General features: G+C 48.6%; 12 protein-coding genes across 12 annotated transcripts; 6 read left to right on the forward strand and 6 right to left on the reverse strand.

Moving 5' to 3' along the window:
* Positions 1 to 81: 81 nt before the first annotated feature.
* SIZ1 (SUMO ligase) lies at positions 82 to 4,419 on the reverse strand (the record flags this gene model as incomplete). Its single annotated transcript, XM_024859927.1, has 2 exons — positions 82 to 2,138; positions 2,448 to 4,419. The coding sequence occupies 2 exons, from the start codon at positions 4,417 to 4,419 to the stop codon at positions 82 to 84; spliced, it is 4,029 nt and encodes a 1,342-aa protein (XP_024711879.1).
* Positions 4,420 to 5,077: 658 nt separating this feature from the next.
* Positions 5,078 to 6,892, reverse strand: C7M61_004609 (arginine--tRNA ligase; the record flags this gene model as incomplete). Its single annotated transcript, XM_024859928.1, has 1 exon — positions 5,078 to 6,892. One exon carries the CDS (start codon positions 6,890 to 6,892, stop codon positions 5,078 to 5,080), a length of 1,815 nt encoding a protein of 604 aa, XP_024711880.1.
* A 445-nt stretch (positions 6,893 to 7,337) lies between these two features.
* C7M61_004610 (uncharacterized protein) lies at positions 7,338 to 7,982 on the reverse strand (the record flags this gene model as incomplete). The annotated part of the gene is made up of 1 exon (XM_024859929.1): positions 7,338 to 7,982. The coding sequence occupies one exon, from the start codon at positions 7,980 to 7,982 to the stop codon at positions 7,338 to 7,340; it is 645 nt and encodes a 214-aa protein (XP_024711881.1).
* Positions 7,983 to 8,463: 481 nt separating this feature from the next.
* On the forward strand, positions 8,464 to 10,203 carry C7M61_004611 (uncharacterized protein; the record flags this gene model as incomplete). Its single annotated transcript, XM_024859930.1, has 1 exon — positions 8,464 to 10,203. One exon carries the CDS (start codon positions 8,464 to 8,466, stop codon positions 10,201 to 10,203), a length of 1,740 nt encoding a protein of 579 aa, XP_024711882.1.
* A 708-nt stretch (positions 10,204 to 10,911) lies between these two features.
* On the forward strand, positions 10,912 to 12,600 carry C7M61_004612 (uncharacterized protein; the record flags this gene model as incomplete). Its single annotated transcript, XM_024859931.1, has 1 exon — positions 10,912 to 12,600. One exon carries the CDS (start codon positions 10,912 to 10,914, stop codon positions 12,598 to 12,600), a length of 1,689 nt encoding a protein of 562 aa, XP_024711883.1.
* A 233-nt stretch (positions 12,601 to 12,833) lies between these two features.
* Positions 12,834 to 13,397, forward strand: C7M61_004613 (rRNA-processing protein; the record flags this gene model as incomplete). The annotated part of the gene is made up of 1 exon (XM_024859932.1): positions 12,834 to 13,397. One exon carries the CDS (start codon positions 12,834 to 12,836, stop codon positions 13,395 to 13,397), a length of 564 nt encoding a protein of 187 aa, XP_024711884.1.
* A 2,838-nt stretch (positions 13,398 to 16,235) lies between these two features.
* Positions 16,236 to 17,210, forward strand: C7M61_004614 (uncharacterized protein; the record flags this gene model as incomplete). The annotated part of the gene is made up of 1 exon (XM_024859933.1): positions 16,236 to 17,210. The coding sequence occupies one exon, from the start codon at positions 16,236 to 16,238 to the stop codon at positions 17,208 to 17,210; it is 975 nt and encodes a 324-aa protein (XP_024711885.1).
* A 725-nt stretch (positions 17,211 to 17,935) lies between these two features.
* C7M61_004615 (uncharacterized protein) lies at positions 17,936 to 18,478 on the forward strand (the record flags this gene model as incomplete). Its single annotated transcript, XM_024859934.1, has 1 exon — positions 17,936 to 18,478. The coding sequence occupies one exon, from the start codon at positions 17,936 to 17,938 to the stop codon at positions 18,476 to 18,478; it is 543 nt and encodes a 180-aa protein (XP_024711886.1).
* Positions 18,479 to 18,855: 377 nt separating this feature from the next.
* On the reverse strand, positions 18,856 to 19,437 carry HAM1 (nucleoside triphosphate pyrophosphohydrolase; the record flags this gene model as incomplete). Its single annotated transcript, XM_024859935.1, has 1 exon — positions 18,856 to 19,437. One exon carries the CDS (start codon positions 19,435 to 19,437, stop codon positions 18,856 to 18,858), a length of 582 nt encoding a protein of 193 aa, XP_024711887.1.
* Positions 19,438 to 19,816: 379 nt separating this feature from the next.
* Positions 19,817 to 20,200, reverse strand: C7M61_004617 (mitochondrial 37S ribosomal protein mS38; the record flags this gene model as incomplete). Its single annotated transcript, XM_024859936.1, has 1 exon — positions 19,817 to 20,200. One exon carries the CDS (start codon positions 20,198 to 20,200, stop codon positions 19,817 to 19,819), a length of 384 nt encoding a protein of 127 aa, XP_024711888.1.
* Positions 20,201 to 20,789: 589 nt separating this feature from the next.
* Positions 20,790 to 21,686, reverse strand: C7M61_004618 (thiamine diphosphokinase; the record flags this gene model as incomplete). Its single annotated transcript, XM_024859937.1, has 1 exon — positions 20,790 to 21,686. One exon carries the CDS (start codon positions 21,684 to 21,686, stop codon positions 20,790 to 20,792), a length of 897 nt encoding a protein of 298 aa, XP_024711889.1.
* A 124-nt stretch (positions 21,687 to 21,810) lies between these two features.
* On the forward strand, positions 21,811 to 22,272 carry C7M61_004619 (chromatin modification protein; the record flags this gene model as incomplete). Its single annotated transcript, XM_024859938.1, has 1 exon — positions 21,811 to 22,272. The coding sequence occupies one exon, from the start codon at positions 21,811 to 21,813 to the stop codon at positions 22,270 to 22,272; it is 462 nt and encodes a 153-aa protein (XP_024711890.1).
* Positions 22,273 to 22,825: the final 553 nt, after the last annotated feature.

Consider the following 22,825-nt stretch of genomic DNA (forward strand, 5'->3'; position numbering starts at 1 on the left):
CAGCAAACCCGTCCTGCCATTTTGTATATTACGTGCCCGTGGCACCTGAAAATAAAGTATATCGTGTATTGGCACCAGTAGCTAGTCGTCGAGCTCAATGATCTGTGACGAGTTGATTTCGCTGGGGTCGAATTTTTTCAGACCCTGTCGGTTGAGCCGCTTGTTCCACGATCTTTCTGTTGACGAGTTCAGGATAGACCGTTTCTTGCCGTTGGGTGTTTCTATCGACATGCGCTCGATCCGGCTATCTATAGGTGACGTGCTTTCGCCGCTATGTTCTTGCACTCGGTCGACCTCTGGCGTAGCTTGAGGTGGCGTTGGTCTTTCCGACTCACCGTCTTGTGGAGGTGCCCTGTTGAACGGGCTTCGAGACCGCCATATGTTACCAGTAACTTCAATGCCAAGTACTCCTCTGATTTTCTCCAATGCGTCTTCCTCTGTCAACACGTCAAATGCAGATCTCAGGTAATTTTCACTCCGAGCTGGTGGTTGCGGTGCTGTAGGTTTAGTGGGTTCAGACTGTCTGTCGGGTTCATTCTGCGTCCGCTCAGCTGCTTTCTCTGGCAATGAATCTGCCTTGGTCTGGATCAGAGCACGGGGCGGTTCTAGAACCTCAGGTTGTTTTTCCCGTGCTTGTTCTGCCAGCTTTTCTGAATCTTTATCAACTGCAGCTTTATTAGATGTTGTCAAAGGACTCACAGAAACGGTCTGATCCTCTCCCTGTGCATCCTTATTGAGCTTGAACTGCTTGTTCACCACACGAGGATGCGTTTCAGACGAAGTCTTATTAGCATCATTGTTGCCGGTGGTATTTGCTGGAGCTGTGGTGCCACTAACTGTACTGCCGCTTGCAGCACTAGCACCAGTTGCACTGGCCCCGGCTGTATTAGCACCAGCTACACTGCCACTAGCCTCACTTGCTGCCGGAGTGTTTCCCGGAGTCTTTGACGCCCGATCCTCAGGTTTTTGCTGGGATCCGTTGGTCCCAGGCTGGCTAGGAGGATTGAGTGGAGGACTGGACAGTTGTGGAAGCGAAGGTAGAACAGGTATACCACTGTTGTTTGGAGGCGTACTGCTAGGATTGAGCGCCATTCTGTTGTAGTTGTTAATGAGAGAGGACGACGTCAGAATGAGCTGGCGGTAACGTTCGGCTATAGCATTCTGGCGCACAGATTCCGAATTGCTAGAAAGGCTGCCCGCAGAATGAGGACCTTGATGAAGTGACGGTCTCAGGTTATCGGAAACCTCAGAAGTAGATGGGCGTTGTGGAATTGATGGCGTTGACTGTGCCCTATTTTCCAGGCTGCCAGTTCTTAGTGGTGCTTCTTCAGCAGAAGCTGATTTGGAAGCTACAATAACCGGTGAGCTTGTCAGACGAGACTCACGTCTGCCGTGCGTTTGAAGTGGTTGTGGTTCTGGTTTTTCGGGTGCAGAAATGGGCTGAGTTTCAGACGATAGCTGTGGAGTTTGATTACCTGAAGGTGTCTGTCTTGCTGATTCACTCGCAGATGGAGCACGACTTTGAGGATGCAGAGAGGGTGTGGAGTTTCTTTCTTGTGGTGTTTCATCCACAGACTTCGATGCCTCTCCTTCTTGTCTGTTCTTATTTCCATTGTTCAAGTTCCAGCCAAAAACAGGCTTTGGAGCCAGTGGTTGGATTGGAAGCATGTTTTGTTGATTGACTGGAGGCTGAGGACTGAACAGATTAGCTTTCCCAATTTCCGACACTGCTGACTTTTGCACCGGGTTCTCCTTGGCCCATGGCACATGGAAACGATCATTCGGTGGAGGCGGTGGATCTTGCCGCGTCAAACTATTAATTGAAGGAAGTCTGGTGCCACTTTGCTGTCCTGATGAGCTTGGCGCTGGTAGAACTGGAGATCCGTGGTGAGATAACTGTGGTGATTGAAGGGATGTGATCAGAGTCGATCTATTAGAAACCGGAGGAGGACTCATTTGCACATCTCTCGAAGGTAAGTTTTGTTGCGTTCTCACCGGAGGCAAGGAAGGACGGGCTTCTGTCCCCAGGTCCAGCTCCTCTGGGATAGTAGGGGCCTTGCGACGACTTACGTGGCTGAGAGGCACGTCTTCATGACGAGCCAAAGGTTCATTATCCGAAGAAGAATCATCCACTTCCACTGGCCGAGCTGCACCATTCGCATTCCTCTCGCTACCATTTGAATTAGGCGGCTTTGGAAGACTGTGGCTCAGGCCGTCGGGATTGAATAAAGAAGGTAACAGTGGCTGAGGTAGTTGAGGACGGCCGTTGCTTGATTGAGGTGGCGACTGGTGTGGAGACGGTTGGTGGTGATGAGATTGTGATGAGTGACGAGACATGGACTGGCGTGAATGATGAGATTGAGCTGATGGAGATTGGATAGCTGGAGGTGTCCGATGGAACCCAGGGGCATCTCTTGTTCCATGATATCCGTTCATATTTGCCGGACTTCCTCTCATGCTGTTCAAGGCACTCAACCCAGTTCTAGCACTCATGTTACTCAAGCTGCTCAATTTGCTTGCACCACTCAAGCCGCTGTTGCCACTAGCACCACTAGCACCACTAGCACCACTGAATCCACTCATTCCACTGTTTGCACTTATACCGCTGAGGCCACTCAATCCACTCATGCCGCTCATGCCACTCACACTGCTAGTGCTGCTGTTCCTTCCACCATCATTGAGCCAAGGAGCTTGTGGAACATTCGATGAATAATTCCTATTAGTGCTCGCTGGAGGCGCACGGTATGGCTGTCCAGAAACGTCTGAATGTGTGGCTGATGAGTTGCTTGATGTTGCTCGGTTATGTTGTAGAACATTTTCACTGGTGGTTTGATGCTCACGGTTCATGGGCTTTGGTAAGTTTGGAGCCGGAACTTGAGCGTGCGTCAGTAATGGAGTATTGTGTTGGGTCGAAGGGCTGGCCTGTGATGGAGTTTGCTGTGGAGTTGGCTCGTTTTGGGTAGTAGGCCTTGCTGGTGGAGCTTCATCCTCACTATCACTGTCAAGGGAAATGACCTCAATTGACTCATTAGCAGGCTCTACTGACTGCTCTGGAGGAGGTACAGAAGCTGCTGCACTGGGGCTCTTGGGAGCTGGTGAGGATTCATTCTTCGCATTGCCTTCGGTCTCGGTCTGGATAGCCCATGAGCCATCTGTATTTAACATGACCGTGTCGACTTCTTCTGACGTTTTTTGCAAAATGTCGTTCATATAGTCCAGTACAGCAAGCGAGTTCTGATCCATTTGAGCAGAACACACGGGACAAATCCACGAGGGAATTCTCTCTTGCATAGTGAGGAAAGACAAGCCGTCGAAACACTGGACATGGTCACAGGTGGTAGACTTCATTGGGTGCTTCATGCGGGCATACGTCAAGGGACATCGTAGGGAAATCGAGGATGTGTCCATGACGATATCGTCATCTTGGTTCAACTCGTAGTCACGCTGAATTGTCTTTTTGGTAGCATCCACAGGAATATGCAGCCCGTTTCTCTCTATCTGATCCACCAATGTCTCTGGCTTTTGAGCATGCACAATGTACATGTAAAGGATGTAGGGCTCCATGGCGTCCGAATACACCACATTGACCGTAAACTGTCTTCGGAGATTATTCACGTATTTTGTGAGATCCGCCGGCCGACAAGTTCCAGGCTTTCCCTTGAGGCCCTTGACGTACTGCTTGGTATTAATGCCATCAACATGGATTTCGATAGGGGGAAACTGGATGGGTGTTTTGCTTGGGTTCGGCGTGGACGAAAGACCTGAAAAAAGGTACAAACGGGCATCTGGATTCAGTTGTAGTGCCTCCACTTCCTCGCTGTTTAAGCTCACTGGCACATTACAAACATTTCTGCCCTTGGAAGCAACCATCATGTATGGAAACCCGTGAACCATTCGTATTAGACGGTAAAACAAGGTGCTTTGAAATAAAAGCATGGGTCCCGTGTACCGTGGATAGTAGACCGAGCCGTGCAGAGTGTTGCCCAGTGAGTAACCTCCAGCCATAGGATTGGAGGGTTGAGGCGGTTTTCTATGTGTGTGAGCGGACATGCCATGCGTGAGGCGTGTGTTCTGTTGGTTGTTCTGCTGCAGTAGTTTTTCAGTATCTATAAGCCCCAGCTGCAAAGCATGGCACAAGGTGTGGAAGTCTGGTACCGGGTCGTGATTGAGCATCTTGAGAACCACCGATCTGATGGCCAAAAGGCGAATGTTCTCTCCGGCGGCGTAGCAGGAACGAGTGTACTGCTCCAAGCGGTCCATAAGATCCTGTTTTTTGCCCTTTAAAGCCAAACCCACGGATTTGCAGAGGTCCTTGAGTTGGGTCACTTTCAAAAGTCGAAAGAAGGTGAGGGTGCTTTCGAACTCCGTGGCCAGCAACGCCAGCCGCAGTTGGACTGTGCTGCTCGGTGGCTGGCTCATAGTGACGGTGTATGCTGAAGTTTTTCCGGCCTTTTGGCGGAGTTGGAAGGTTTTGCTAACAAGCTAGTGTTTAGGTGAGTGTATATGGAACAGCAGCAGTTCTGCAGAGAGTCACCAGAGACACCAGATGGATGTTGGTGGAAACGGTTAAAGTGGGTTTTTTGAGGGGATAATTGGACGATTTTGGTTCTATTACGGGTATATATTGTCTGGGATGGTATAATTTCTGCTATGTGGTTTATGTTGGATTGGGCTGCAAATCGCACATTTGAGCAGAAACCGTGAATATAGCAATAGTGGAAGATGCACTGAAGAATCTGGATTTTTTCACAATTAAGAAACAAAAAAAAAAAAAAACCCTGATTTCTTCAACAAGCCTTCCTGGAAACGCAAAATAAAACTACATCAAGATTTTTTGTCCACCACTCGATGGAAACCTCTTATCTGGTACTGCTAGTTGATGGCTCAATGTAGGAAATTTACGTCATTGACCTTGCACCTGGTCATCTCCATCCAGACTAAAGCACTCAAGTAGACACGGCTATTTGGATTTAAAAAAAGGAAAGAAGGGAAAGAATATCCGACTTTGCACTACTACCTAAACTCCACACCTGGGGCTATCTCCACTGTCAGCGTCTTTATTCAGCTTCTATCTATATTACATTCTCTCCACCGGCGTCAAGCCCAACAACTTCATACCGTTGTTCAAGACCTGCTTGGCAGAGGCGTACAAAGCCAATCTGGCGGTAGCCAACTCCTCCTCCTGGCCAGCAACCCACAAGATGTCATAACACTGAGAGACGATATGCGTGAGGTTGAACAAGTAGGTGACGATGGCAGAAGGCTCGTTGGTCTTCAAGGCCTTCTTAAGAGCATCTGGGTAACCAGCCAACACTCTGACAAGAGAGGCAGCGCATGGCTCGGTCAACAAGTCGAAGTTGGCGTTCTGCAACTTCTCCTTAGGAATGTTGGCTTTTCTTTGCATCGAGCTCAAACGAGAGTGGGCGTACTGCAAGTATGGACCAGTGTCACCCTCGAACGAGAGCATTCTCTCCCACTTGAACTCGTAGTTGTTGATTCTCTTAGCCAGCATGTCCTGGATCATGACGGCAGAAATACCAACCAAGTCGGCAACCTTCTCAGGCTCCTCGATCTGCTCGTACTTGCTCTCGTTTCTCTTCATGACCTCATGCATCTTGTCCTTGGTCTCCTCCAAGATGTTGTCCAAGAACACAACAGTACCCTTTCTGGTGGACATACCCTGGACCATACCGAAGTTAACGTGCTCTAAGTTCTTGGCCCAGTCAAAGCCCATCTGCTTCAAGATCTCGAAGAACTGAGCAGTGTGCAAGTCTTGCTGGGAGGCAATAACGTAGATCATCTTGTCGAAGTCGTACTTCTCCTTACGTCTGATGGCCTCACCAACGTCTCTGGTCAAGTAAAGAGAAGTACCGTCGCTCTTCTCCACAAGACACTTGCCCAACTTCTTGTTGAACTTGGTCAAGTCAATGAGCTTGGCGCCTCTGTCCTCGTGGATCAAGCCCTTCTCGGTGAAGATCTTGGTGACGTTCTTCATGGACTCCTGGGAAACCTGGGACTCACCAGAGTAAGAGTCGTACTGGATGTTAAGACGGGCGTAAGTGTCAATGTACTTCTCGATAGACAACTCTCTGAATCTCTTCCAGATCTTCAAGGCGCTCTCGTCACCGTCCTCCATTCTTCTGAAGTAGGCTCTGGCCTTGTCGTTGGTACCACCCTCGACTTCGCCCTCGTCGGTGATATCCTTGTTGACCTTGACGTAGACCTCGAACAAGTGGTTGATAGGGTCGGAGGCCAACTTCTCCTCGTCACCGTACTTCTCGAAACCGACAGCCAAAAGACCAAACTGCTTACCCCAGTCACCGAGGTAGTTGATTCTCTTGACGTCCCAGCCGGCCTTCTCGTACAAGTTGGACAAGAAACCACCGATGATGGTGGATCTCAAGTGACCAGCGTGGAAAGGTTTGGCGATGTTAGGAGAGGAAAACTCAATCACCACTTTCTTACCCACGCCGAGAGGCAAGTAACCGTAGTCGCCCTGTCTGACCAAGGAGTCCTTGACGACGATGTTGAACAACGTCTTGGGCTCAAAGAAAAACTGCAAGAACTGGCCCTCAGCCTTGACTTCAGAGATGAAGCCGCCCTTGTTGAACTTCTCGGCGATCTCTGCAGCCTTGGCCTTGAAATCAGTGCCCTTTGGAAGCCTCAATCTGGGCAAAGGCACGAGCAAGTCACCCTTTTCCATAACATTGGGCTGGTCCAAGGCAGGGAAGATAACGTCCTTAGCGATGCCAGTGATGGAGTGAACCTCTTCGGTGATGTAGTTTCTCATAACGTCAATGACATTGTAGTCTGGGTGGGAGACGTCCACGGGGGATTCCGCCTGTTTGAGACCCAAAGAGGCCAACGACTGTGTGATGGTGTTAACGGACATTCTCCTGGTTCTGGGTAGGTGATGTAGAAGAGTCCTGCGGTACATGGGGAAATTTTTCTTTCGCGGTCTGAGTCATGGGACATGGGTTGATGGTGCTTTTTTTATTTTGAAGGGAGGAGGAGTGGAGTTGATGAGAAGGGAGAAAATTTGTTTATTGAAGTTTGTAAATTTCATTTCAGATGTTGTCTGGCTGGTTTGGGATGGGGTTACGTTGGGTGACTAGCGCCGCACTGGGTGCAAATGCTCGATGAGCTGAGATGGATGGAGTAGAGGGTGGGATGGATTTTTGGAAATCGATGAAAACGGATATGTAGCTTACAAATGGTGATTGAATGTTGGTTGCTGATTGAATATTGGTTTGGTGGTTCACTCCATTGATCGTTGAAGCAGATCTACAACAGCGGGCTAGAGGCTGGTCTGTACAACTTCGTATAATTAGGCATCTCTATTCGTCGATATCATGGGCATGGCGTTCTAATGCCTCCATTATCATTTGAAACCGTCTTCTTGATTTGCAATTGAACCGACGACACTCAAAGTTTCTCACAAGGTCTGGAGGAGTGGGTTCTTTCATGTTCAGCTCATCCGGTGAAGACCTTGCGTTGGGTAGTTCAATAAGATTATTACCCACTAGCTGATTGCTATCATTTTGACTTGGAAAGTGGCTTTTGGTTTCAGAACCCTCTGCTGCTGGTATAGGGGACTTCAGTGTGCCACTTTTGCTGCCAGTTGATGCAAAGAGAAAGCTTTTTGTGGAATTCAGGCGAACATTCAATACCCTAGATGAGCTTCTCTCTTTAGAACTTTTATTCTTGCTGACCGCTGAACCTTTGGATCCGTCATAATCCCAATACTCCAATCTCTCGCTGGACACTGACGATGGGTTATGATACTCCAAAGTATCCTGTGAAGCCGAAACACAACGTTGAGGCAACGAAACAATGCTTTTCAAGAGGTCAATGGCACTGTGAAGCTCCTCTTGAAGAAGGGTACCCAAAGTAGGCGTGTAGGTTGGAATGGTTGCAAAAGTTATACTCTCTCTATAAAGAGGTTTGGGTAAGGATTGATAGGAATTAATTGGAATCTTCATTGACAAGTTGTGAGGCTAAGAGAGCTAATGATGCTCTTGTGAATGTCTGACTTCGAGCTGTGAGTGTAAGTTGTATTTGTACAAGTAGGGTTGAGGCTCAGCGATGGACAGTACAACCAAATGAGAATTACGTTAAAATTCAACACTTCGATATATTTTACAAAATCTCTCTTCCCCAAAATAACTAATTTAACCTTGTAGATATGGCAGAGCTTTCATTCACAGATTGCTCAACTTCTAGCAAGTCCACCTCGAAGCAATGCTCTCACATCCGAGCTTGACCAATAATTAAACAGAACAAACATCGGACTAATTCTTAAAGGAAATGTATCTCTCCAACCCTCCTCTTGACCCGGAATCCTTATCTATGGTCCAAACCCGTGCCCCATCAACACCACTATCAGTGCGATATCTGATACAGTAGTAGTTGAGCATCACGAACCACACCTCAATGGATACAGAATCTCAAATACAGACCCTCATGGAAATGGGGTTTCCTCGTGAGGAGGCACTTAGTGCCTTGAAGGCCACGGGCCACGATCCAAACAAAGCAATTGCCTATCTATTTGGTGAACTACAGGATCCACAAGGGCAAGGAACCGAGAACGAACCCATAGAGATCGACTCAGAACCAAAACCACAGAACCAGTATGACACCGTGGACGTGCAAGTGCCCCAGGACTTGCCTGAATTCTTGGGTCAGTATGCTCAGAACCCAGAGAGTCAAAACACAGCAACTGCACCACCACCAGTTCCATCAGCTCCTCGTCCACAGATATCACAGTTTTCACAACCACTGGTGGATTTCATAGAAGTTGGTCGCTCAGAGCCAATGAGCTCCGAGGATGAGGGCGTTTTGGCCAATAGATATAACGCTATATCCGATAGTGATTCCGACAGTGAGTCGTTGCCTAATATCAAGACAGAAGGACACCTTGCGCCGCAATTGAGGAAGAAGATTCCGGGCTATAGGTACTGGGTGCCTGTTCTCGCTGCATTGTGTCAGAACAAGCGTTTTGCAGATGTCGTTTTGCTGGTGGAAGGCGACGATGTGTCTGCATTCGTGGAGGAGCTTCAGAAGATTGTCAAGTTTGTTCAGAACTTCAGGCAGTCACAGGAATGGTATGTTCTCGTGGACGATCTTCTTCGGAATGTCTCATCTACGGGCCAGGATGATGCGTTGTCTCCAGAGGAAGAGGCTATTGGTAATATCTACAAAGAGCTCGTTGAAGCCATTCCGCAACTTGGTGAGGTGTTGAACTCCAACGTCGAGAGCATCGAAGAGGAAATCAGCAACGAACTCAATCTCCTTGAACTTGACCTGGACGTGAGAAAGCTGAGCTTGTACCTCACGTTGAATGAGCAATTCTGGGGTCAAAACTTTGAGCGACTTGGAGTGGTGAAGTACCGCAGCGTGGCGCCAATTGTCACGATACACTTGATGGACGACGACGATAACACACTGCATCCGCTTTTCCTTCGAGAGATCTTCTACCCTGAGGTCTACAGTGACAAAGCACTTGAGCAGGTCCAGAAACATGTGGCTTCAGCGCAACAGGCTGATCACGAACGTCGTGCTATATCAAGAAACCTCATTGACCTCAATTTCTTTGAAGGCAAGAGACTTGGACCTCTCTTGCGTCAAGCCACGGCTATGCTTAAACCAGCTCACGAGGAAGCAAGTGAGGATCTTGGAAACCTCGCGGAGCAGGTTGAAACGCTTCGTGAGCAGCAGGTGGACAGGCAAAGCGAGGCACAGAGCACCATACATAGTGTTCAGCAGCAAATGGCTGACTTTGCCGGAGTGATTCTGGAAACTCCTCTGTTGAACAAGTACCGTCTACAGGGTGTTATCATGAACGATCGCTGGTACTACTTCCGTCAACGAGACGTCTGGGTGAAGATGGAGGACGCCGAGCTCATTGACTTTGAGCAAGTGGAGGCCGATGTGTACAATTGCACAAGAAACGGTACCCAGCCCGTGACGCTCTTGTATGGCAATGCAGAGGATGAGCCAGACTGGAGCGACTACGAAAGTGACAGCGACAAGAGCGACGATGATGTCATCGAGATCAACAGCCAGTCTGAAGAAAAGTCTCCGATCAAATTGGACGAATCGGAGGAAGCAGAGGAAACAAAGGAAGAGAAGAAAGACGACAAAGACGAGGAAGCTTTGATCGACTTGGGGTCATCGCTGGCGCTGAGCGAAGCTAAACCTTAATAAGCTCGCTGACGTCAGAAGATCAGGCCAACCTGGCATCTCACAGCAGGCAAATGAAAAGTCCATATCTAGCGCCGAATATTCGGTCTCCAGATCAGGAGCCCAGATTCAAGACAATCGAGAGTGACAATGGTGAAAGTGTGCCAAGGTCCGGGGGCTCGGCTAGGGAGCTTGCACTACCACAGCCAAGACCATAATCTACAGTTCTGGAGGTTGTGGCGTAGGTGGGTGCAAAAAGTTGGCTTAGTGGAAAATAAGCCAAACCGAGCAGTGTAATGATAGAGGTTCTTCGGCCAATTGGCCGCGGCTTTTCTTACGGATCTGGCTAATGCCGCGAATAACTGACAAAAAACAAAAGCCCCCGCGCCGCGCCAGTCAACTAACCCCCATACGGGCCAAAAATGTCCTTGTTCGGGGGTCGCGGCAAATGAAAATCTCGGACCCTGACGCATTTTCAAAAAGGGTTTGAGTCTTCCACAACAAAAAAATTCGGCCATTTTGCAAAAAGCTTCTTTCCACGCAAAAGCCACGATTTTTTTTTCTTCCTCTTGGCTGCCAATGTGTGCGGCCGTAAGCCGCCTCGCTTTTGGCACCAGCCGTATACCAAGGTCTTGTCTTCGCGCGCTGCATACCTGCCTCCCTGGCCACCCGGGACCAAACAAATACGACCCACGGCGCCTGCTTAGTTCTTTTCTTTCCAGCAACGCAATGTCCCTTCGGTCCACCACAGGGTCGCTTTTGCGGAATAGGAAGGTGCTCTTCCTACTCTTTGTCGGCCTTTTTTTCACCGTCACCATCCACACTTTGCACGGCCAAGGCATCTCAGTCCAGTACCGTGAAGAATTACCCCATCAAAAGATCCTTGACTACGAGACTGTGCACCTGACGCTTTTGGAAAACTACTTGGTCACCGATGTCAAGATCCAGAAGTGTGCCAAGGGTTTCTCGTGTCTGGCGCCAAAGCAGACCTCTGACAAGGCTGTTTGGCACAAGATTGACACCAAGCTCAATTTGCACGCAAAGGCTTCCTCCATGTTCAACTACTACCTTTACGTGGAAAAGACTCATGCTACCAATGCCGGCCGCTATGTCACCGACATTCAGTTTACCCCCTCTGCCAAGCAGCCTACGGATAAGAACAAGTGGTTCAGTCACAAGGTAGCATCCTCGCTTTACATCTGGATCAATTACATGGAAGTCGCTGATTTCGAGACGCCATTGGTTCGTGACCTCAACATTCTCTTTGGCACCCACGACATGCAAGACTCCAGAGACCACTGGCACTACCAGACCCTGCCCATCACCTTGCCTGTCGAACAGACCATCTACCCCCACGCCTCGCTCTTGTCCATCTCGATCAATGAGGAAATGCCAATCATAAACCACTCGATGGAGTTCGAGAACGTTCTCAAGAAGAATGGTATAATCACCACTGTCGATCCCAAGTTCAAGATTGCCCAAATCAGCGACTTGCATATTGGTGTTGACCAGGGCCGCTGTATTGGAGACGAATGCAAGTTCGATAGCAAAACCTTGGACTTCATTGGCAACCAGCTTGATGCTGAGGGTGACGTCAAGTTGGTGGTGGTCACCGGTGACATGATTGACTTTGAACGTGTCAAGCACCTCGAGTCTGCTGTGCTCAAGGCGCTCTCCCCAATTTTGAAGCTCAAGATTCCATTTGTGTTCACATTTGGCGATTCGGACTGGGACTGGGACAACTACCGCACGAAGATCAATATCCTCAACTTTGTTGCCAGCTTGCCTCGTTGCTACAACAAAAATATCAACCATGTTGACCACCGTATCCATGGATTGACCAACTACAACATCAAAATCTTCCACGAGCCACCTGCTGCCGAGGGCACCACCTTCGACTACAACCTGCTTGATCTCTCGAAGCCTAATGCAATTGCAACTGTGTTGGATTCAGAGCATGTCGAGGTGGACAACACCCAAACAAACTTCATGTATCGGGCAACACTGCAGCTTCCTCCTGATATGGAGTACAGACTCTTGTTCTTCCACTACCCGCTTCCGAACTTCCGTCCTGACAAGGAGTTCAAGCTTATCGGAACTTACAACGAGAAGCACAAGCTCGTGACTCCTACAGACAAAAAGGTCCTCGACGATGCCGTTGCGTGCGGTTACAAGGCCATCTCTGTGGGCCACGAGCACGAGAATGATGCTTGTATATGGAAGACTGTGCAAGGCAAGGACATTTTGCTCTGTTACAGCGGAATCGCGGGTGAGAGTGGAGTGACGCGACTCGACAAGGACTATGAGAGACGTTTCAGAGTCTTTGAGATGAATTTCGAGAAGAAGGCCATGTTCAGCTGGAAGAGAACGGCTCTCAAGTCTTTCGACCCACAAGCTGTCTGGCCTCTTAATACGTAGATGGCCGCTGATGAGCGATGCTGTATTCTAGTACATAATTAACGATATGGTGCAAGAAGTGGTGTAATTAAAAGATTTCCTAACCAATTTCAAAAAAAAAATTCAGAAAATCAAAAACATTGAATCAGAAACTGTCTGTCTAGGGTGGTGGTATACTGGTGCTAGAGTGTGGTGTACAGGTGCGATACTAGAGCGATGAGATGCGATAAGATCTGATTTCAGAAACAACCAACATGGGTAAAGCCAAAAAGACGAGAAAGTTCTCGCTTATGAAGAGGGCTATCAAGGCCAACGACCCCAAGCTACAAAAGGAAAAACCTAAACAGAAAAAGGACGACCCCGAGCTCACGAAACAGGTGCCACAAGTCTCATCAGCACTCTTTTTCCAATACAACGAGGCCATCAAACCACCATACCAGATTTTGTTGGATACCAACTTCTTCAACTTCTCGATCCAGAAAAAAATCGACATCAACCGTGGCCTCATGGACTGTTTGTACGCAAAGTGCATTCCTATAGTGACCGACTGTGTGATGGCTGAGTTGGAGAAGCTTGGACCAAAGTACCGTATTGCATTGAAACTTGCCAAGGACCCCAGAATCAAAAGAATCAGCTGTTCCCACGGAGGCACCTATGCCGATGACTGTCTTGTGAACAGAGTCATGCAGCACAAGTGCTACATTGTGGCGACCAATGATGCGGATTTGAAGAGACGTATTAGAAAGATTCCCGGTATTCCCATCATGGGTGTGGGAGCCCACTCGTACGTGATTGAGCGTTTGCCCGATGTGTTCTAGTGGGGTGGTAATTGCATGTTTAGCATAGATGAACTGTGGAAGTGGGTAGTCTTGAAGATGACTTTACTGCTTGGGGCTTGGACCCGGGTTACTTGCATGGGCCCAATTCTACGAATTCATTCTACAAAATTCAGGGTCTCCTCAAGAAAGTGCTTGTGAAGTGTCGAATGGCGGAGATGGGCCCAGAAGAAGAAGCGCAATATAGCGTTATGAGCTGCAGTGAACTCAACTACAATTTGGAAATAGACTTACGAGGCAGCCCAGGCACCTAATAGATATCGCCGGTCGACAGCGTTGTAGAATTGCCGATAACCATAATTGAACGGTTCGGCAGAAATCGATGATCATCTTTGTTTAGGTGGTGGTGCGTCGTCAAAAGTATGGCAGTGACCTCACCACGGTACTTCTTTCCTACCAGTAAGCAGCGCTGCAGACGATGACCAATGCACCATGTCTATACTACACTTTCATAAACGCAGCATGAATTTATTAAATTAGACCACGAGGCCATTAACTAATGTGCTGCAAAATCAAACTAACAAAATGGCGCCAGCGCTTACAACAACAAGGCAGCGGCACCAGCGACAGCCAAACCGGCACCGAGGGCACCAGCAGAGGCTGGGATGGCAGCAGCACCGGAGTCAGAACCGGAAGAAGAGTTGTTGGCAGCCTGGACGGAAACAGCAGCGACAGCGGCGACGGCGATCTTGGAGAATTGCATTATTGATTTGATGATGGAAAAGAAAAAATTGTCCAGGGGAGCCAGGGCCTACTTATAGTTTTTCCAGAGCCGCAAGGCTGAGGAGGCAACGATGGAAAATGGCGGTATTTTAGCAGCCGCGCTGACGGCAGTGTTCCGCCAGGATAAGCGAGGTGCATTTTCCAGAAGCAACCGGCCGTCACTTGTGACCTAGGCACAAAAAGTCACCTGCAATGGCGATGTGCGTGTGAAAAAACGTGGAACCCAAAAACTTCTAGAGTTTTCGCCGGCGCAACCCCTAGATTTCCGGAGCCCAGCAAGGCGCCTGCTCTTTGGCGCCCACAAAGCTCCAAGCGAAGGGCTTTTGCACCCAAGCCGCGCACGCCTCACCAGCCCCACCTCAGCAACCGAGCGGTTGCCCCAGTGGGCGAGGCATTTCGCAGTTGCTTCGCCACAGGCGGTCAGCAAGCGCCGTGCTGTGGAGCGGTCGACAGTGGTTGGCGAGGGATTTTGGGATTTAAAGGAATTGAAATTTTGGCGTGTTTTTTTTGCCTTTTTGCAGCCTGTGATTGGCTGTTGGGTGCCCGCGGTGGCTGCAATTGCACTAGCTTCTTCGCTCGCAGGCTCTTTTTTTCGGCACCCTCCGCCGAGGCACCTGTCAATTGACGAAGAGAGTTTTGCTGCGCAACGTTCGTTGATCCATGGCTTCTTTCAGATCCATTGCTGCCGTTTGCTGCCACAGATAAGCGAGCCCTTTCCGGAACAAAAGGGTACCGGCGTTGCTCTCCTAGTCACGGCAGGCGCCCATTGGTTGCCGCCTGCAGCCGAATGGGTGCAAAAGCTCACTCGATTGGGTTGACAGATAGGGGAGCCAGGCCAAGCGTTAGGGTGCCTGATCGAAGGATGGTGGTAGGGCTGGGCTCTGCAGAGATTTGAAAGTAAGTGGGTAATTGACTTTTGCATGGCGTAAATGGTGGAACGTCGGTGCAGCCTAATGGAGCCCGATGCCACTGGATCTGAGCAAGACACTGTCTCAGGTGCGGTGGTAATTGAGCAACGCTGAGCAACGGTCAAATTAGGGGTAAGCTTTTGACTTGCGGTGACGTTTGACAGGTCTCTAGCACGTGCAAATTAAGGTTTGGACGAAACGTTATTGGGGTAGATGGAACCTAGGGTAGGTGAAGGTGCGATGGGCATTGACGTAGGGTGCTTGACATGGATCAGGCCAAGAGTATGGTTTTAGCGTGGTGCCGATGGTTTGGAGGTAGAGATAGAGAAGAGATGAGAGGATGGTTTGGCGGGAAGAAGTGGAAGATTTGGTGATTTGGGTGATATTTGGGGTTTCTGGTGATTATTGATGGGAAGTGAGGTTCCTGGGTTGAAGCTGTGAATGCGGTGGAGTCTCAGTGGGCCCTATGGTTCTGGTAGTCACAAAACATCAAAATAGAGGATACAGCATTTTCGAGCCCAATTGATCATTTCATTCAAAATTTCACCTCTTCATAAATAAATCCCCATACGTACAATACGGAACCACCATCCTGACTCCACCACGGAATTTCGCAGATCGGCGGCTTGGCTGGATCGTACTCAGCGGCCCTCAACCCTTCGTCCCGTCAACAGCGCCATTAACCTTCCCAAAACGTTAAAATACCCATTTTTCCAAACTCGTCAGGTTTCTCTGTCCCTTCCAAACACGCATTTTTCTCTCACACCCGAATTCTCTTGCCCGTTCCACACCCGTTTCAAGGCTTCTTGTCGCAGCTGCGAATGGCACACAATGAGATCCACCACACGATCCAGCATGCCCAGAGCACCGCCAACCTCCTCGGTAAAGCGTAAAGCCCTAGGAGAATAGTTTTAGGTACTAGAAGAATTAAGAAAATGAAACAATCAAATTCAAAGGAGCTGGAGGACATTCGTCGTACGGTGCTTCACGCCTGGGCGTACAGGAACTGGTTTGCAGCCATTTCACCACATCCACCAGACCACTGCCTACCACTGCCTACTTCTACAAAACCATCGCAGATCTTTTCATTAACTTCTTCGCTTGCGTCCGCAGATCCCCATCCTCTGCCAAAACATAAAAGGTTCGATTCCGCCACGCCAGTGTCGCATTCCCTCATGTACGTTTCGAAATGGCTGCAAAGTTCTCGCCAACTCCTTATAACCAGGGTATTCCCCCGCCTCAATTCCCCATGGCCTGGAAGCAAATAAAAAGAAGCGTCTCCAATTGGAGCTTGAATCTGCGTGTGGCCGTCAACGACGACCTCACCTCCATGGAAGTCTACGATCCAGCTCCTCACCACCTGGACGAAGAGCCCACTGAAATACACCTGATCTTGCCAGGCATGCCTAGTCCAGGTACACCGAAAACGCCCAAGTCAATGAGTTCCGTGGCAATTTCGCCTTTTACACCTTCGCCAGTGGTTTCTATGGGAAACGGGTTCAACAGCGTCGATATCAAACGCAACCTGGCCTACATACCCAAGAAGAGTGCTCCACCACCTCCGTCACCGCCAACTCCACGTAACGCCAAATTGAGGAATTTCTTCAAGATCTCGCCTAAACCGCTTCTGGAGGCTCCCGAGGTGGTGAAGTCCATTCTACAGCGAGCTGGCACAACCAAAGGTAACTCCAAACGGCGACTCAAGGGCAGGGCGCCCAGTTTGATAAAAAGATCGAAAACGGTGAAAAGCGAAAACAGAGAAAAGGTCTGTTTGCAGGAGAGTCTGAGCGAGTGTTCCTTTGCAACGGCTACTTCTTTTGAGGAAGAACGCACACTCAATGTGGAGAAGCCTTCCATCAAGGCCATGGCTGAGCTCACCATGGAGTCTGATAAAAAAGGCAAATTGGACCCTGGATCGCCATCCAAGGCTTTTACAAACGGACATGTTGCCGAATTGGGGCCTCCAATGCAACATGGTGCAAGCTCTAATGGATACAGTAGCGACGATTCGTTCAATTTCTTCGAAAACACGACCAAGGCACCTGGAAAGAAGACACAGAAAAAGAGGATTTCCAGGACCTCCAAGCACGGAAGCGATATCAACTGGGGCGACGAATTGGCGAAGGAGATGGTCGAGATGCTTGAAAGACACCGGCTTCAGTGATGTCACCTAATCCACTCTGCCAGACCAGCACCGCTGTGTTTGAGCGTTCCATTCTTTAAATCCTTCTTAGATGCCAGCATCCCAACACCTACTTACAATTCGATCCTTCCCTTCTGAAATATACATAGCGCATGTATCGCGAGTCTATAGAGGCTGTGGTAGAGATAGGTTGGAGTATCTCGAGAAGCAGCAAGTTTCACACAAATCGAACCAGCATAATGCGTTTTTCAACCATTCTTTCCCAATCAGCCTTGTCAGTACTCTTATCGGGCTACACTGTCAACAGCCATTGTGTGTATTTTGCAACCATTGTTCGCAGAGATAAGAGTCGAGCATCCACTGATAAGAAACCTTGATCGAGCGAATCGCAGCGCTGAAACAGCAAACAGCAAATTTTCAATACTTTCCAAGAAAAATCATCACACACCACTTTCACAGTACAAAAACCCCCACGCACGGCTGTTTTCCGTAGTTCTTCTTATCCGCCTAGTGTAGATAGCCGATGAGCCTTGCGGCAAACGGTGCACCGAAGGTTCGCCAAAGAACAAAACCAAAGAGCCGTAGAAAAGTAGAATCGTTTCAAATTCCAAAAGCCGATTTACCAAAAAACTGGGCCTCTGGCGACATATCGGCGTTTTCTTGGAGGGTCACGTGCAATTGCCGGAAGCACGCCCCAGCGTTTATTGTGGAGTGAACCCCAGATATCACCAACTTTTCCACAACACATGGTTTCCACGGGCAGAGGCGGCGCAGGCAACATTGTCTCCGAAAAAGAGCCCGAAATCCACCAGATTACCTCCAATCACAAGCACCAGAACGATCACAGACATGACGACAGAGAGGGCCGTTCTCACGACAAGCAATACTATGTTTCCACAGGCCGTGGAGGAGCCGGCAACATCAAGCGCTCTTCCTCGATTCCTCTGCCCAAGCTAGTGCCTCAAGGCAGCAATACGCCAGCAATTACACAGAACAAATTCACCACAGGTCGTGGAGGATACGGCAATATGGTGGAAAACGAGGATCCAGAGTTCACGCGGAAGCTCCAGGATGTGGATGGCAAAAAGAAGGATAACGATCTTCAAGCAGTGTCGTCTGCCAAGTCGTTCAGCGTAGGACGGGGCGGTTTTGGCAATGTCGTGTCTACTGAGCACAGCGGCGACCTGAACAACAGCAGCAACTTGTACACTGTGGTAAGCCAGGGGTCAAGGCACCAGGAGAAGAAGAAGGGCTTTGTGGAGAAGGTGAAGGGCTTTTTTGGGTCCTAAGCTGGCGACAGCATTTATAGATGACCGGGCGATGCACCGGCCGTAATGACGCTATACTTATATTGATTAGACGAAACCGAGGAGCAGATGTAGGGCAGCGTAGGTTGGGCACTGAATCCGATGGTTGATATGAGGTGAACTTTGCGTTTGACTATTATTGAATGAAAAAGTAAGGCTTTGCTTACTGGTGTATTGAGCACTTCTAATTGAATTTGATAAGACGATAAGCAGTAAGCTACATCCTGGTGGAAACAACTTTATTTACTTGTTTTCTGAAGGTATTGGCCCTTTCAATCTATATTGTCTCCAAGGGAATCGCTTCTACACCCAGCTCTATGGCCTCATTTTCTATGTACTGTCCAAGGCATACCCTACCTCTATTGCAGGAGAAGATAATCCCTCAACTTGTCCAAAGCTCTGAATCTGTGGGAAATCGAGTTCTTCACGCTCTTGTCCATCTCGGCATACGTCTCTTTGAAACCCTCTGGCTCAAATACAGCATCCCAGCCGAAATCAGTAGGACCTCTGCTGTCCACGATGTTACCATGCGTGATTCCTTGGAAAAGCTTCACTTCACTGTCTGGACCTTCGCAGTAGCCAAAAGTGCACACCGCCTTGGCTCCCTTGTCCTCAAACTTGTAGAGCATATCCACAAGACCTTGAAGACCAACAGCCTGAACAAACCACTTGATGTATGGACCAGGCAAGTCGTTCATGGCATTGAAGGCAAGACAGGTGTCCTCCACCAAAACAGCACCGTTGACCTGCTTGGCAGCTTCTTTAGCCTTGTGGATAGTCACTGTCTCAATAGTGCCCTGGACCTCATCCAAGTCTAGGGACTTGTTGACCACGGTGAATTTGCCAACCTTGGATCCTTCAGAGCTGGGCTCGCCACCCAAAATGGCAATTACCTCCTTGAGCTTGTTACTGTTGCCTGTAACGAATGTGATGGTAGACATGATGTAGTAGATTTTCGCACATCACCATGGTATAGATCGTGATGTGGACGGGCCTGCTAGTGAAAGGTGGGGTAGCATTGTGGGCCCTAAGATGTAAGCTGGATTCTTTATGAGCAAAAGAAAAATAGAGGTTTTGTAATTTTGATTTGGTGGACGGCTGGTTAGTGGTAATTTTTCACCTCAGTGGAGCCCTCTATCCATTGTCCCAGAGTGAAAATTTCACATTTCAACGACTAAAAGATGGCAAACGGGCAGCCTGAAGATGACTAAGTGCCAAAATGTCTTAAATATCCCCTGAATCCAATACAAGAGTGCTGGGTCTACACCTCCCTCTATGGTCCCTGTATTATATGTACATGATTACTGCGTGGCAGCTATGCTAATCCTTCACCTTGCCCAACCTCTTCAACAACGCACGGCCGAGTCTTCTTCTCTTTCTCAACTTATGTTTCTTCATCTTGAGTCTTCTCTTTCTCTTGACAGAGTCCATGTATACTGTGTTGTCTGCGACGGGGTTCTCCTGCTCCGCCTGCTGGGCCCACGCATCCTTGGGCATTTCTAGCATGCTAATGGTTTTTATGGTCTGCTGGTTTCTCCAGCTTTGTGGAAGTTGAAGTGTTTCTGGAGTACCATAGCCAAATCTGCTGAAGGTGCTGGCTGGTGCAGCCACAGGTAGCTGAGGTCTGGCTGCGGAGACTAGCGTCCTCGAGCCAATTCCACGTAAAAGCCCCTGAACGGACCTGAGCTGTGGAAGCTTGAACATGGCGAGTTTAGGATTCGAACGGTTTGTTAGAGGTTGATCGGTTTTTTCTTCAATTTTTTAGCGTACCGCACCTCCGACCTCCGTACACCAGACCAGGTCTACCTACGGAACGGTGGAGAGTTGGCTGGGTCTGAGTTGAAAAAAGCAAAGATTGGGGAATAAATAAATGATATAATTGAAGGTATCGTAATGATTTCTTTAAAAATGAGTGTTGGAATTAAGAGTTTTCGCAGACTGGGGATCGGTAGTTTGGCTGCGAAAAGAGCTGGAGGTATAGATAACTTTCACACTAGAACATATAAGACATATTATAGCTTTTTACTGATTATGGTCATCCCATATGCCCAGGCGTGAAAGAGTGAAAACAATTCATATCGCCTTTTCTCCCAACACCATCATAGATTTAAAGAATGATTTCAAAACGCTTTAAAAAGTGATATAGGTAAACATGGGGCCCATTCTACGTAGCAATTAAGTTACTCTGAACTCGCTAGAATCATGATTAAAAGGCATTAAATCCTGTCTCCCTAACATTGGGACCCTTCTTTCAGTTGGCACAAACGTTGCCTATGTCTATTAAGTAATCCTCCTAGACCTGCCCAACGACGTGGGAAATCTCAACATTCACGACTATGTCGTCCGAAGTGTCAACAACAAAACCAGTCGTTCCAGAAACTCCATTACTTGTTGATACATTAGCGCCCACCTCACTCACCCAATCCTGAACATCGTACTTCAAGCCCACCGTGGACAAAACGACACGTTTGCCAAAAGGCAAAAGACCTAATTTGGGGACTGGATCATGCTGGTTAAAGAGTTTTTTGCTGGCGTACTTGACGTAGGTGGTTCCCTCTGGAACAAGGAAGATCAAGTCGGTGTCGGAGACAAAGAAGATACGAATCTGTGGGAACTCGGCCTTAGTTGAGTAAAGCAGATTAATCGAGTGGAATGTTTGGTCGAACCTGCCGCCAATTCCACCGGCCACGTAGGCTGTGAAGGGTTCGCTTTGTTCGTATTTCTTCACCAAGTGCGAGAGGCCATTATCGTCGTCCACTGGTTTGTAAAGGTCGTCTTTTCCACTGGTATGCATCAAAACAGCCACTTCAATCGCCTTCATGAAGTCAGTAGCATACTGTGTGTATTGTGGCAACACCACCGTGCCTTTCAGGAGATAGTACTGCCTCACTTCCTCCCTGAGAGAGTCCAAATCACCCACAATGAAATCAGGGATATACCTCTCACGCTCCTGGTCATTTATGAATCTGTAATACAAGCGATTGGCTCCTCCATCGGCACATATCCTTACGGAAGTGCAGCTCCATAACTGGTGAAATGGAAGCTTTTCTATGGGGGTGTTGAGGATGATGAGAACGGCCTTTTGAACGAGCTGATTGGTGTAAAAATTGAATGGTTCCAAAGTCAAGTGATTCTTCTGTGGTTCTTCAACGACATAGTCGTCTGGCCTCTCCACAACAACTCCTGACATGGTCGAGTAGGAAGAGTATGTGGTCCACAGTGGCTTTATTGGTCACATGATGAAACGAGAACATCACCACCTCACAACCACCTCAACAACAATCACCTAATTTATACCTTAGACGAATCCGGCCATGTCGACTGGTAATACAGAATCTTCGGACGCGCCTGTCGTTCCTAGAGACGTTAGGCTTCTTCACCTTATTTTCGCAACCCAAGGTATCCAGAATTATCACGACCATGTGCCTCTACAACTCATGGACTTTGCCCACAGATACACGACATCTGTTTTGAAAGACGCCGTGGCATACAACGACCATGCTAAAAACAATGTTAACACAACAAGCTCCACAAGTACGGTGAACACCGACGACATTCGTTTGGCCATAGCTGCCAGAACCAACTACCAGTTCAAGCCCACGCCGCCTAAGGAACTCATGTTGGAGTTAGCACATGAAAGAAACGCCAAGCCACTTCCGCCTGTTATTCCTAAGTGGGGCCTCAATTTGCCACCTGAGAAGTACTGCCTTACGGCAAGAGACTGGGACAGTTTGGAAGAGGAGCAGGAAGAGAGCTCCAAGAAGAGGAAGCAGTGATGACGTATTGGAGGTTGCAACAGAGAATTATTGAAGGCTTGTTATACCAATGGGTATTGTCGGAAGCATCGGTGAGCTCTCTCTATATCGAAGGTCTCAAAGTTGGCTCCAATGTTCAGACAAATTGACAAGTTGAGGGGGATGGAGCTGACCAATCAATTAGAGGTTCCTTATGCGACTGCTGGGTTCAGAAATTTGCCTTGGCTGATCCATTCAGCCATTGCTTAGACGCATAATTGCAAGGGTGACTTCGCTCCGAGCAGACAACCCTCCCTGAGCACCTCGAGCCTGGGCAGCGTCTGAAAGCTGAAGAATCAGGCATGATGCGTCATTTAATGAACAGAAGGCGGTGCCATGCCTGCTTTGAGGCGTGGAATACAGTGTAAGGAACGGGACTCAGCTATATTCGAAAAACTGCTCCCCTTCCAGCCTTATTTTGTTGCATTTGCGACACTTTTGATGCCTAATATCCACTAAGGGCTCCACGAAAGTACTCAGACAACTCATTGACGAGGTTGTCCGAAAACCTGAGGTCAAGCGCCTCGCAGAAGCC

The sequence above is a fragment of the Candidozyma pseudohaemuli genome (assembly GCF_003013735.1).
Source record: "Candidozyma pseudohaemuli strain B12108 chromosome Unknown scaffold00016, whole genome shotgun sequence".
Classification (NCBI taxonomy): Eukaryota; Fungi; Ascomycota; class Pichiomycetes; order Serinales; family Metschnikowiaceae; genus Candidozyma; species Candidozyma pseudohaemuli.